General features: G+C 41.7%; 1 protein-coding gene across 4 annotated transcripts in view; it reads right to left on the bottom strand.

The window, feature by feature from the left end:
- Window positions 1-3,203: 3,203 nt before the first annotated feature.
- Window positions 3,204-15,335, bottom strand: part of NIPAL3 (NIPA like domain containing 3) — a 34,798-nt gene continuing 22,666 nt past the window's right edge. For 3 of the 4 annotated variants that reach the window (XM_044286851.1, XM_044286850.1, XM_044286852.1), the window contains exons 6-12: window positions 14,897-15,042; window positions 13,351-13,447; window positions 12,238-12,373; window positions 11,697-11,785; window positions 7,934-7,997; window positions 7,608-7,702; window positions 3,204-3,740 (exon numbers count right to left, since the gene is read on the bottom strand). In XM_044286851.1, coding sequence (XP_044142786.1) covers window positions 3,553-3,740; window positions 7,608-7,702; window positions 7,934-7,997; window positions 11,697-11,785; window positions 12,238-12,373; window positions 13,351-13,447; window positions 14,897-15,042 — 815 coding nt within the window. In that variant the 3' untranslated portion in view covers window positions 3,204-3,552. The remainder of the gene's footprint in view (window positions 3,741-7,607; window positions 7,703-7,933; window positions 7,998-11,696; window positions 11,786-12,237; window positions 12,374-13,350; window positions 13,448-14,896; window positions 15,043-15,335) is intronic. The other variant, XM_044286853.1, reaches the window with a different exon arrangement.

The raw sequence follows: 15,335 nt of genomic DNA, 5'->3' as shown, positions 1-15,335 counted from the left end.
CTAAAATAGCTAAAACTAAAAACAAACTAAAAACTACTTCCAAAAATATTCAGCTTTGATATTAATGAGTTTTTTGGGTTCATTGAGAACATGGTTGTTGTTCAATAATAAAATTAATCCTCAAAAATACAACTTGCCTAATAATTCTGCACTCCCTGTATATGCAGTGTAGGTGCAGTGTGTTTTGTATTTGGGGTGTGTTTATACATTTTGGAGTGATGGAGTCATGCACTACCTGTGATACAACTGGATTAGCTTAAGGACCCATGCACAAAAAAAAGTTATTTTATTTCTGTGTCCATTCCGGTTTTTTTTGCGGTCCGTATGCAGAGCCATTCACTTTAATGGGGCTGCAAAAAGAAATGGGAAATGACTCAGTGTGCTTTCCTGTTTGACCACATGCCTGTTCTGCAAAACAAATAAAAAATAGAACGTCCCAAATTACAGAATGCACGCAGCCAGTATCCGTGTTTTCTGGATCAGCAATTTTGGGATCACAAAACATCCATGGTTGTGTGCATGAGCCCTTACTGTGTTTTGGGTAAAGTTGCAAGCACATGGCAGAACTTGTATATATGTATTTATCCCTAGGAGACTAGACTATGTGATCACTTGATTGCTTTTATACTACATGGCAATACTTCTGTAGTACAATGTATGATGCCCGTCAGTGTTATACTGGCAGGCAGGCTGTATATGGCACACTTGAATGCAATTGTTAAGCCTGGTCTCTTTTGAAAGCTTATTCTTGTTTTTTCCTCCCCGCCTTCCAGGGGCCATAACTTTTTATACTTTTCTGTTCATTATTTTTTTTTTTTATGGCATCATTTAATTCATTATATCTTTTTATTGAAAAACGGAAAAAAATTCTTTGTGAGGTAAAAGAAAAAAAACCTCAAATTTGCCATTGTTTTTACATTGCTCACTCTTTGCTAAAAATGACGTGACTATTCTGCTGTTAGTATGATGACAGCGATTCCAACTTTGTATAGTTTTTGTTTCATTACTTTACACAGTTTGCTATGGCAGGCTTGGTCCCTACACAAGGCCCCAGGCTGCCATAACAATTGATCAGATCCCCAGGATTTTGCTGTGAAGGACAGAAGAGCTCCCTCCCTCTGTTTAACTACCCAGATGTCACAGTTGCTATTGGCTGTAGCATCTGAGAGATTTAATGACTCTCTCCAGTCCCAGTTATTGTCGCTAATAGCTGTATTACACGGCTTCTTGTGCATATACGAAATGCAATTATGTTGTGGTGTACATAGGAGTTAAAGGGGTTGTCTGGCCTAGGAGAAAACTTAACCCCTGCCATTTATCTATGCCAAAATAAGAAAAAAGTCAGAAACGTTGCAGCTGCCGGAATAGTGGTACATGTGCTTGAAAGGTACATCTCCAGCAGTGCCATTCCATTTAAGCACATGTGATTGCTGAAGGCAATGACGAGGACCAACCAACTTCCGGTTCAGCAGAGACCCAAAGCTGCTGGGAAAGGAGCCGTGGCGCAGGAATAGCGGCAGTGTGTTATTTGGGTACAAGTTACTAGAACAGGTGGGAGTTATGTACCATGACAAATGTGCTGCAGGTATACATGGAGGCCATTTTGAAGGAACTACCTCTTAGTACCAGATGTGAAGAGGGGGTTAAGACCAGAATTGTTTAGGCTTTCATGATGCACTAAGCATTGGGGTACAGAGAGATTTTTGATCACATTTTATTTTGTTTTTGGGAGGTCGGATGAGAAAAAAAACTGAAATGCTGGTATTGCTTTTTGTGTTATTATATAGTCTCTGGCCTGAAATATTGTAAAACTAGAAAACAAACAAAAATGCTTGATTTAAGTAAAGATTCATAGTAACATGGCAGCAGGACTCTTCACCAAATGACTTTCATCTGCAGACAATTATGTAACTTCACCTCCTCCCTTAGGCCTTTCACACGAGCATGATGGATTAGGTCCGGATGCGTTCAGGGTGCGTTCAGTGAAACTCGCACCATTTTGCAAGCAAGTTCAGTCAGTTTTGTCTGCGGTTACGTCCAGTTTTTTCCACGCGGGTTAAATTCGTTTTTTACACGCGTGATAAAAAACAGAAGGTTTACATACAACATCTCTTAGCAATCATCAGTGAAAAATGCATTGCATCCGCACTTGCTTGCGGATGCAATGTGTTTTTTACTGAGGCCCCATTCACTTCTATGGGGCCAGGGCTGTGTGAAAAACGCAGAATATAGAACATGCTGCGTTTTTCATGCAACGCAGAACTCTTTGTCAAACCCCTATCAAACCTCAGATCAAACTTCCATGCCAGAACCCTATGAGACCTCCATGCCAGAACCCTATGAGACCTCCATGCCAGACCCCATCATGCCTCAGATTAGACCTCCGGCCCCCTCTGCGCTGTCACCTGACTGCATGCAGTGTTGGGTCCTAGTGCGTGCACTGCATCCCGACACTGTACGCGGTCAGGACCAGCAGTGCAGCACGGCCCCCGAGAAGAAGACAAGGTAGGGAGAGTACTGGCAGCGCTCATAGCGTTTCACCCACTTCCGGCGTCTAATACATACCAGTGAGAGCTTCCATAATGGAAACGCTCACTAATATTCACTTTATAAGACGCACTGCCATTTCCCCCCCCCCCCCATTTTCGGTCTAAAAATACAGTAATTATTTTTGTATAGAAATAATAACCTTCAGAACCTAAAACACATCTTTTACAGCATAAAATGTTCTTTAATATTACTTTCACTTAACACTTTTTAATTTTGTCCAAAAGATGAAAACAAAATATAAGTTAAAGGACTGCTAAAGTTTATACATTAATCTTAGGGTACTTTCACACTAGCGTTTTTCTTTTCCGGCACTGAGTTCCGTCCTAGGGGCTCAGAACTGATCAGTTTTATCCCCATGCATTCTGAATGGAGAACAATCCGTTCAGGATGCATCAGGATGTTTTCAGTTCAGTCTTTTTGACTGATCAGGACGGAGCTAATACCGCAGCATGCTGCGGTTTTATCTCCGGCGAAAAAAAAATGAACACTTGCCCGAATGCCGGATCCGGCATTTTTTTTCCATAGGAATTTATTAGTGCCGGATACAGCATTCAAAATACCGCAATGTCGGATCCGTTCTTCCGGTCTGCGCATGCACAGACCGGTAAAAATGTGAAATAAATAACGGATCAGTTTCTCAGGATGACAAATGGAGAGACGGATCCGTTCTTGCAATGCATTTTTAAGACGGATCCGGATCCGTCTACAAATGCTTTCCGTTTGCATGCAGATTGCGGCGACGGAACTGCTTGCCGGATCACTCTGCCACAAGTGTGAAGTACCCTAATCAAAGTAGGTAAGACGATTTCATTGGAAACAATCCACGAGGTAGAGCTAAACAGAACTCACAACCTGCCACGTAGCGACGACTTCCAATGTGAGAAATAAAAATAAGCCGAGTATCTGACATGAGGGTTGACATTCTGTATATACACGGGGGACAAGAGAAAGGCCTCATTTATACAGTAGTACATTTTTGTCCAGTCTTTTAGGTAATGAAGCCTATTCACTCTTATTGTGTTCCAAGACCCTATAAGACTGTGCCGGTGATGCTTCTTCTGATACAACAGGAAGAGTGGCTGCCGTATAGAGTTCTGACAAACTGTCATTGCTTTGCAAGGCTCCATAGGAAAACGAGCTTCCAAAATCAGGTTGGATTGTGCTACCATCATCGTGCATGTTGTTCACCCCTACAATAAAGAATGATTCATTAGATATCATGGTGCATAAATCCTTTCCACAGCTGCATGCCTGCTCTTGTGCAGTAGGAACCTGACGACATTAGTATGCACAGGACAAATTGTCACTTTATGTTAAAAATAACAGATTTATGTACTACACAAGCCACATTTTTATAGAATCTGGGCCTGGATTTGGCAGCCAGTTCCAGAAAATCAAGAGCTGTTGTGTGCATATACTGTAAAAGCTTGATGGTAGCTCCCTTGGCTGACTGTCAAGGACTATTTACATCGCCTCGTCGAAATGAATGGAGGGCAGCTGCGCATGCGCAGTGCGCTCTCCACCACTCTCGGTGTAGGTGCTGGTCCCAGAGGTGGGACCCGCACCTATCAGACAATGGATATGCCCCCATTGTCTCAAATGGGAATACCCCTTTAAGTCACGCCTATTTGTGAGTGACGCGTAAAAAGTGTTATTTAGTATAAATGTGGCAGCTTTTCATCCATAGATGTGCCCCAATGCTGTTGATTCATTTCTTGATCTGTTTTTCAGCTATCCAAGTCTATTTCTGATGCAGAATAAGATAATTCTAGCCGTCTGCTGCTGTGTCTAGGGGAAGCTTAGGAAAACCCTTCCTAACGTGTTTCATGTATAAATAAAAGAGATGAATAGCATTCTGCCTGTTTTGGGCACTGAATTGTTCTCGCACACGCCACAAGCTGTCCTTCGGTACTATAAGGTGTGTCAGCAGTGCAGAGATCATCCCTGAGCTACACTCTCCAGAAGACAATGCACTTGAAATCCCAGGCTGCACAATCCACTATACCTCTTCCGTCTGCTTATCCCCTCCCAGGATACCTTCTAGCAATGACATGCCACACATCCCGTACATGGACCACGTGATGTTAGATGGATGACTGCGCATTCTTTGTTACCCACACATGCGCTGTTGAGAAAGAGAGCTAGAAGTGGCCCTTGTATGGAACATATACAAAAATTAGAATATCGTGCAAAGTTCATTTATTTCAGTAATGCAACTTAAAAGGTGAAACTAACATATGAGATAGACGCATTACATGCAAAGCGAGATATTTCAAGCCTTTATTTGTTATAATTTGGATGATTATGGCTTACAGCTTATGAAACCCCAAAGTCACAATTTTGCCGTACCCTTTGCTCGGGGGGTATGGATTATTAGCTGACTAGTGTGACACTAGAATATTGAACCTTTTCACAAAATTCTAATTTTAAGCTGCATTAATGCAATTACTTTTAATTTGCATTACTGAAATAAATGGACTTTTGCACAATATTCTAATTTTTCGAGTTTCACCTGTATATTGGGCAGACACACAATCCACATATAAAGGTCCCATGTTGCGGTCAAAATTGGAATGAAACTATGCTAATTTATAGGTCAGATGTACCAGCCACTGTGATAAATCTGGTGCGGTTTAAGTAAGGGGTCCGACAGCTAGCCAGTATTAGCTTTCTAGTTCCCTGTTGTCTCCTCAATTAGTGGCAAGAATACCACACTTCTGAAACTCTGAGAAAATTTTGAAGCACGGACAAATTTTGGGCTCATAGAGAATTCTGGCATAAATATGGCAAAGGATTTAACATATTTATAAAGGTCTATGCGCCAGACTAGTAAATGTGTCTAACATTGCAACTGTGATTCATATTCTTAGACAGTGCAAAGTGCGACACTATTAGTAAATCTGCCCCATTGTGTCGTTATATGGCATGTGATATACAGCGCAGTCATAAAACCACCTGGCAAAATGGACAAAGTGAACAGGATGTAAGCTTAAGAAGATTAATTAGAATGGCTTTATACGTAAAATGTAAGCTTCCGAAAACCCATTTTCCGAAATTTTCTAATCATGACCTATTCTCGGAATAGGTCATCAGTATCTCCGGCAATGAGCTGCTTGAGAAGGCACCAGCTCTCCGGTGAGCGCCACAGCCTTCTCCATGCTCACCAAGCACAGCGCTGTACATAGTATAGTGGCTGTGCTTGGTATTGCAGCTCAGCCCCATTCACTTTTATAGGGCTGAGCTGCGCCTAGGCCACATGACCGATGAACGTGTTATGATTTGGCCAAGGAAAGCTGCGAGAAGGCCATGGCGCTACCCCGAGCGCCGCTGCCTTCTTGAACAGCTGATCAGCGGTGGTCCCGGATGTTGGCCCCCCACTGATCAGATACTGATGACCTATCCAGAGAATAGGTCATCAGTAGTAAAATCTCGGGAAAACCCCTTTACATCTTAGGCTACGTAGGAAAACAGAGCTCTAATCTTTATAAAATCAACACACTTTAGGTTATGAAAATATAGCTATGGTGTTCAACCGTGGACTTAAAGGGAACCTGTCACCACAAAATGCAGTACAATCTGCAGGCAGCAAGTTATAGAGCAGGAGGAGCTGAGCAGATTGATGCAAAACTTATACGTTATACATTTATATCTCTATTGAGATACGTGAACATCTCTCAGTAACCGGAGGAGGCGTTATCAGTGATTGATAGCATTCTCTGTATAAGGCCTCATGCAGATGACCATGTTATTTTGTAGTCTGCAAACCTCGGATTCGCAAAATATGGATACCGTCCATGTGCATCCCAAAGTTTTCGGGGACGGAAACGCGAACACTGTGTGCTGTCCGCATTTTTTGCAACCCTAATGTAATGAATGTGTCCAATCTGCAAAAAATGAGTCCTATTACTGGAGGGCCTTTACCACTTCTGACATGTCTGTTTAGTAAGTGATTGAATACCACATGTAATGAGAATTTTAAAGCACTCATTCTTGTGACTCTTTGTTGTGCTATTCCTCTATTATTCCTGCTTGAAGAAATAATAGTAATAGTAGTAAAATGTCAGAGCAACCAGACTTGTGTTTTCTCTTTAAGATGTTTCTCTAGTCTTCTGACTGGATTTCTCAAATATAAAGACAGTCAGATGACTGGCCAAACGTCTTCAAGAGAAAATATAACAAACAAGTTAAAAGTTCAGTTACTTACTTATTACTACTGCTCTGACTTATACTACTGATGAATAACAACTTTCACAGACGGGAACAAATGTACTATTGGGTGTTTGTCCCTACACCTTCTGACACTGTTGAATCAGTCTTTGCAGGAACACCCACGGACGTGTGAATGGACCCTAAGAAGCCCCCCCCCCCCCCCCCCCAATGTGGGGGGATAGGGCAAATACTAATGAGTGCTTCCATTATAGAAACGCTCATTAGTACAGAAGAATTCGGGAAGCGGTGAATACAGTGCTCCTTGTGCTGGCTCTCTCCTGGTCTCCTCCTGCAGGTGCTGCACACTGTAAGGACAAAGGCGAGCTCAACGTCGGGTCACTGCACAGCACGGCAAGAAGAGAGCTTGATCTCAGGAACAGCAGTGGCGTCCAGAACAGGAGAGGCGAGTCGATTTTTTTTTTTTTTTGTCTGATCGGAGGTCTGAGCTGTAGTCTACTTAGCATTGGGGGTCTTATCTGATGTCTGTTTGGGAGGGACTGATTAACATTGGAGGTCTGATCTAAGGTCTGTTTAACACTGTGGGTCTGACCTGAGATCTGTTTAGGGGTATGATTAACATTGGGGGTCTGATCTGAGGTCTGATTAACATTGGGCGTCTAATGAAAAAAAAAAAATTTCTTATTTTCCTCCTCAAAAACGTAGGCGTGTCTTATGGGCAGACGTGTCTTATAGGGCGAAAAATATGGTAGTTACTAAAACAGACATGTCATGAGATGGCTTATTCAAATCTCTTATTCTCCTGTTTGAGCATACGAGATCTGATGTTTGAGCCTAACCTTTGGTTCTAAAAGTTGATATACAATGACCTGCACTTGTGGCAATTTTACCTGGCATAGAACTAATGGTAACATAAGGTTCAAATGCTTTTGTCTTCTTTCTGCTCCTTGTGATAAAGAAGACTCCCAAAAACGCAATAAGGCACCTTTGGGGGAAAAAAAGAATCCATTACCGTTACAAATAACTGAAATCTGTACTGTGAACATGGAACACTTATGAAAAACCCACACAAACCAATATAAATTTTCATTGGGAAATGCAGGACCAGAAACATATGTCTACATGGATGATGGACAAACAGTTTTACTGGACTGAGAATTCAGTCACAAAACTAGACAGAATATTAGGCATAAAATAGCACAACACCGAGCCCTACCCTAAAGCAAACATGCAGATATGCAGCGCATCTTCGTTCCGGAAGTCAACGTAGAATACTGCTCCTGTAGAGACAGAAACAGTGATGTAAACACATTTAATTATATACCAAGCTGGTTACTAGTGAAAATTGCCAATAATAAAACTTAACATGCAGGGGTATAATTACCATAGTGGCAGACCATGCGACTGCTATGGGGCCCAGTTGGGATTAACTCTTCTACTGGAGGTGAAAACTTGGTCAGGACTCTGCCCTCTAAAGGAACAACTTTTAGCAAAGGAGGCAGTGGAAAAATGGCCCAAGGGTCACTGAAAGGGGTTTAGGTGGAAACCCTTCTGTCCTGTGTGGGGGACCTGGTTTGATCCTTGCTATCGGGCTCTTACTTCTCTATGTACGCCACTCCTTACATGTGCTCACAACTGTTCCTCAAACGGGTTGTGCTAGATTAGGAAACATTGGGGCACAAGAGATGGCATAAAATAACAAAACAAGCATTGCTTACCTTCATTGCTGTCGTTACGGTTCTCCCCACTAGTCCTGTTTAACAGGGCTGCAGCTCTGATATCACATTGATGCCACACAACCACTCCAGCCTAACTGGCGTCAGCAGTGTAGGTTTCAGCCAAGTGATTGGCTGCAGCAGTCACAAGTTGGCTGCAGCACTGGAACAGTGGGCGATTCCAGAGGTAAGTAATGCTTATTCTGCGGTTTTACATCACCCCTGCCTGTGCCTCACTTCTTCATAATCTCTGAAAAATCCTTTAATCTGCACAGTATTTCACTTGGTAGAGCAAGGACCCGACTAGAGGGATAGCCATACTGGACTTAGTATTAACCAATAGGCCTGACAGAACAACAGACGTGCAGGTCGGGGGACACCTGGGAAATAGTGACCACAAAGTAATAACCTTCCAATTATCATTCAAGAGAGCGTTTGTACAGGGAGGAATAAAAATACCAAACTTCAAAAAAGCTAAATTTAGCCAACTAAGAGAGGCCATAGGCCTAACTAACTGGGACAAAGTCCTCACAAATAAAAATACAGCCACAAAATGGGATATCTTTAAAAGCATCCTAAAATCTCATTGTGAGAGGTACATACCGTATGGGAATAAAAGGTTAAAGAACAAAAAGAAACCAAATGTGTATAAACAGAACTGTAAAGAAAGCAATAAATGACAAAAAGAAAGCATATAAAACACTAAAACAGGAGGGTAGCACGGAAGCATTGAAAAACTATAAGGAAAAAAATAGAACATGTAAAAAACAAATAAAAGCGGCCAAACTAGAGACTGAGAGATTAATTGCCAAAGAGAGTAAAACTAACCCTAAAATGTTCTTCAATTATATAAATGTTAAAAAGTATAAATCTGAAGGTGTCGGCCCGTTAAAGAGTAATGAGGGGGGAGTCGCAGAGAGCGACGAGGAGAAAGCAAAGCTGGTAAATATTTTTTTCTCCAATGTATTCACTGAGGAAAATAAACTGTCAGATGACATGCCGAATGTTGAAATAAATTCCCCATTAAAAGTGTCCTGTCTGACCCAGGAAGAAGTACATCAGCGACTTAAAAAGATTAAAATAGACAAATCGCCAGGACCGGATGGCATACACCCTCGTATCCTAAGGGAATTAAGTAATGTCATAGCCAGACCCTTATTTCTGATATTTGCAGATTCTATATTGACAGGGAATGTCCCACAGGATTGGCGCATGGCAAATGTGGTGCCAATATTCAAAAAGGGTCCAAAAACAGAGCCTGGAAACTATAGGCCGGTAAGTTTAACATCTGTTGTGGGTAAACTGTTTGAAGGTTTTCTGAGAGATGCTATGTTAGAGCATCTTAACGGAAATAAGCAAATAACGCCATATCAGCATGGCTTCGTAAGGGATCGGTCATGTCAAACTAGTTTAATCAGTTTCTATGAGGAGGTTAGTTCTAGACTTGACAGCGGTGAATCAATGGATGTCGTGTATCTGGACTTCTCCAAAGCATTTGACACTGTACCACATAAAAGGTTAGTATATAAAATGAGAATGCTCGGACTGGGAGAAAACGTCTGTAAGTGGGTAAGTAACTGGCTCAGTGATAGAAAACAGAGGGTGGTTATAAATGGTAAATACTCAGATTGGGTCACTGTCACTAGTGGAGTACCTCAGGGGTCAGTATTGGGCCCTATTCTCTTCAATATATTTATTAATGATCTTGTAGAAGGCTTGCACAGTAAAATATCAATTTTTGCAGATGACACTAAACTGTGTAAAGTAATTAACACTGAAGAGGACAGTATACTACTACAGAGTGATCTGGATAGATTGGAGGCTTGGGCAGATAAGTGGCAGATGAGGTTTAACACTGACAAATGTAAAGTTATGCACATGGGAAGGAATAATGCAAGTCACCCGTACTTATTAAATGGTAAAACACTCGGTAACACTGACATGGAAAAAGATCTAGGAATTTTAATAAACAGCAAACTAAGCTGCAAAAAACAGTGTCAGGCAGCTGCTGCCAAGGCCAATAAGATAATGGGTTGCATCAAAAAGGGCATAGATGCCCGTGATGAGAACATAGTTCTACCACTTTACAAATCATTAGTCAGACCACACATGGAGTACTGTGTACAGTACTGCGCTACTGTGAACAAGGCAGACATAGCAGAGCTGGAGAGGGTCCAGAGGAGGGCAACTAAAGTAATAACTGGAATGGGGCAACTACAGTACCCTGAAAGATTATCAAAATTAGGATTATTCACTTTAGAAAAAAGACGACTGAGAGGAGATCTAAGTAATATGTATAAATATATCAGGGGTCAGTACAGAGATCTATCCCGTCATCTATTTATTCCCAGGACGGTGACTGTGACGAGGGGACATCCTATGCGTCTGGAGGAAAGAAGGTTTGTACACAAACATAGAAGAGGATTCTTTACGGTAAGAGCAGTGAGACTATGGAACTCTCTGCCTGAGGAGGTGGTGATGGTGAGTACAATAAAGGAATTCAAGAGGGGCCTGGATGTATTTCTGGAGCGTAATAATATTACAGGCTATAGCTACTAGAGAGATATCGTTGATCCAGGGATTTATTCTGATTGCCTGATTAGAGTCGGGAAGGAATTTTTATTCCCCTAAAGTGAGGAAAATTGACTTCTACCTCACAGGGGTTTTTTGCCTTCCTCTGGATCAATTGCAGGATGACAGGCCGAACTGGATGGACAAATGTCTTTTTTCGGCCTTATGTACTATGTTACTATTGTCCCCCAATCTGGAGGTCATAAGAAAATGACATCTGGTCACATTGTCACCTCTACATGTTTTCTTGGATATTTACTATCACTGTGTGCTGGATCTGGGGGGGGGGGGGGAGTGCTCTTTGTGGAGAGCCAGTTGGTGTAGGGAGTCTTACAGGCAAGAATTAGCTCTCCTCCAGAGAATAGAATTGGCCCTCACCCCACCTATAGGTGCCTACCCAATTCCTAGTTAGGGCTCCCTAATGGGTCCGAAATTAACTCACAGGGTAGCTAGTTACCAATAGGTGGCATTGGAGAGACCATTTTTGTCCTTTTGGAGGAGAACTAAATTGCGTAGAGTATTTGCCTTACTGCACAAAATGCACTAGCTCTACACAGGGATCAGATATACTACAGAAGACGCGTCTCCTGGATTATCAAGGTCTCTTTGCTTCAGTGTCTTTGGAGAATTATCTGTTTATCACAGCAGAAAAATAAATACATTTCCAACTAAAGGAAAATTTACTAACTTTACCTGCAGATATAGCAAGACTTGTAGACACGATGTAATTAACACTTGCAATCAGGGCAGAATCATATAACTCGGATGCTTCGGAAAGAAATCTGCATTAAACCAAAGATATTTTACGTCAGTGGATTTAGAATATGATCAACCCGTTCTACATGGATACATTGCACTAACTAACTAAGCTAATCATCATTAAAAGGGTTTCCCAGGAGTATTGATGGCCTATTTTCAGGATAGGTCATCAATAGCGGATCAGTGGGGGTCTGAATCCCAGCACCCTTGCCGATCAGATGTTTGAAGAGGCTGCTGCACTAAGGTAAGCACTGCTGCCTCCTCTCAGCTAATCAAGCACAGCGCCGTCCATTGCATAGTGGCTGTGCTGGGTATTGCAGGCCCATTCACTTGAACTGGATTGAGCTACAAATGGGCAGCTGATGTCACTGGTCTAGTCTTACCCTAACCATCGGATATTGGTGACCTACCTGGGGATAGATCATAATAATATAATAATCGACTTTACTATAGTAATGGTAAGCTGTGCACTTACGATGCTTGTGCAATAGAAGTAGCAACCATAGTCACAAACATGATGTAAAAAATTGGATATCCGAGCTGCATGGTGTCTTGTATAGAGACAATGATCATCCCAGCGAGTGCTTTCACTGTGATAACGGTTATAGACCCTACAAAAAAAATAATAATACACTCATTAACAAAATAATAATAATAATAATTCACCCAGATAAAAATGTCGAATTGCAGTACAACTCGGCATGCAGTTATGTAACTGATTACAGGTGTGGTCTATAAAAAGGCTCTCTGAGGCTACTTTTGGGTAGTGTACCTCTGGGTGGGATATTGTTGATTGCTAGACATGCCTCTATGACACACTCAAGATATTTTACACAGTTGGCAGACTTTTAGAGGTGGTGCCTCAATGGTCGTTTCGACAAACTGCCCACCATCTAGGTAGTTCTGACCTAGCTGTTAGGTGCTGTAGGGAGTGGTGGTTACGTGAAAGCACGCACACACACACTGAACAGGCTCCAAATGGTCCACACAGACCACAAGCAACACTTCCTTGGCCTGCCCGATTACCAGACTTATTGCCAATCGAGCATTTATGGTACCAGTTGGGGTACCAGCTTCAGCAACCTGATCTACAGGTCCAGCTGCAACATCTGTGGGCAAATGTGCTACAGCATACTATACAGACCTGTATGCCACGTCCAACCATGTCTCATCTTGTATCCAGGCTAGAAGTGAGTATCCGTCTTAGTGCTTTCTTTTTTGTCAATGAGAGTACTTTTTCATATTGGAAAGGACTTATGGAAAAATGCAATTATATAATCAGCAACTATAAACTATTTGTGCTGGCATTATTGTATTGTGTTCTCATGATTGTTGGGGTCCCAGAGATTAGACCGCCACGATCCAAAAGTTATAATGGTAAAATCACTTTTTCAGTTTTCCCCCAGGAGAGTTATCTTATCTGATAATGAGGGTCTGACCTGAATGTGTACAAAAATGTTAACTTATAGGTCCACATCACCCATTGCGTGACTGTATTATTACAGCTGGAGGTACCGGTCAAATAATGTGGTTGTAGATTTGCCCAAAAAACATACAAATCGTAAAAGTAACAGCAAGATGCAATTACCCAACAATGCAACCAGGGTTAATATGATGAGCAAATAGTTAGCATTCTTCTGTTTGTAGTAATAGAGCAGGAAACAGAAAGCAAGGATCGTCACCAGCTACAAAGCAAAACACAAAAGACACAGTTAATTTATACTGAAGAAACCACACAACGCTTATGACACTTCATACACAAGGCTAATTTTATTAAAATACAAAAGGCACCAAAGATAATGCCCACATTGCATGTAGCTGAAGCTAAGGGGCATGTTGCAGCCAGAATTCCTACACTGCTATTAAAGTGGTATCTCAATCATCACATTCATACCTTATACTGTACAGAGCTATAGAAATTAACCATCCCCGTCATAGGATGCAATTGCCAAAAAATTTACTATTCTTCTTAAACACTTTTAAAACCCCTTTACCCATTATGCCATTGTTACACCCTCTTGTGCAGTCTTCCTACTACCACTGTGTCTGTACTCTCAGCCTGCTCCAGCACATGCGCAGTTACTTCGTTCTCCCTGTACAGTCGAGACCAGAGCAAAGGAAGTAATAGCAGAGGCCAGCAACCTCCACCACTCCAGCTGTCACAACCCCCAGCATGCTCCATTTTTACTTCTATGGGAGTTCTGAGAACAGTCAAGCAAGTGTGCATGCTGGGAGTCGTAGTTTCACTATATCTGGATTGCCGAAGGTTGCTATAGGGAAAAGTAATTTTAGGACAAATTTCCCACCACGCATTTTCCCAAGAATTTTCAGCATAATCAGCAATGAATACACAGCAAAAACAGCATGTGGTATTCAGTAGAATATGTCAAGCCCTGAATAAATTTTCCTTTGCAGACTGTGAATGCAAATTGCTAAGATCTCATCTTTTCTGCTGCAGTAATATGCAGAGGATTTTCAGCCTGTGTACCCACCGCCTGTGTACATATGGTTACAGGGGAAAACTGGCAGTAACACAGAGGTTGTTCTGTTCTCCTTGCTGAACACTGCCATGGTCATGAGCAGATTTTATAGTTAAAGAGGTCATGCCATGAAAAATATTCTACATTTTTCAAACCAGCAACTGAATCTCAATACTTTTGTAATTGCATATAATTAAAAATTTAGTATAGCCCATGAGTTATTCAATAAAATGTATCTGTATAGCGCCATCTGCTCTTTGTTCTTTTTCTTATTTCTCCGTCCACCTCACTGAAGTGGTCGCATGTGCTCAGTTTAAATTCTTCAACTGCCACCAGCCTTATTTTCTGTTAGAAGCAGTGGCCGTTAAAGGGAAAGAGCTACAGCAGAAAACACACACCCCTGAGAAAGGACACTGCCCCTGAGCCGCTAGCCTGAAATAAATTTAGCAGAACATTCAAAACAATGAATGGGGAGAACTGTGGCTCCATGTGAGGTACAAGGCTGGTCCTAGCATTGTTTAAAAGAGATTGTCATGTACTAGATAGTTATCTGATTTTCATGTTTAACATCAATCATGGGTGATGGAGTTTTGAAAAAGTGTCCCACGCAGAGACCATGCCCTTCTCCAGATCTCATGTAGATGCAGAACTTACCAAGTATAGCAAGAACGGCCAGCCTACCAAGTGTCTAACGATGTTATCTCCAGTCATCTTCTCATGGCCGTTAGGTCCAAACGTAATCAGCAGATACGTGCCAATGACCGCTAAGCCACAACCTATAAAGGACAAGACATAACGTCCTTTTGGAGGATGGAAGAAGAAGACACATATAGAAATCAGAGGCCAGGTTAGTGAACATGCAATTGAAAATGTGGAAGTTACATGTAGAGAACGTGATATTGTGCAGAAAGAAAGGTGAGAGGATTTGTATCCAAATGGGTGTTAGGGACCCAAAGCGACCAGATTGCAATTCAACATTTCTCAGATGGCCTTTGAAAAAACATGAAATGAATTGGCAACTGCTCTACTTTTTTCCTTGCATTAGTTTTTATAAATTTCCCACATGGAGTTTTAAAGGGACAGTATAGGTGAA

The sequence above is a fragment of the Bufo gargarizans genome, chromosome 3 (assembly GCF_014858855.1).
Source record: "Bufo gargarizans isolate SCDJY-AF-19 chromosome 3, ASM1485885v1, whole genome shotgun sequence".
NCBI classification, from domain to species: domain Eukaryota; kingdom Metazoa; phylum Chordata; class Amphibia; order Anura; family Bufonidae; genus Bufo; species Bufo gargarizans.
The sequence above is the reverse complement of the archived record's forward strand: the minus strand, read 5'-3'. Positions and strand labels throughout refer to the sequence as shown.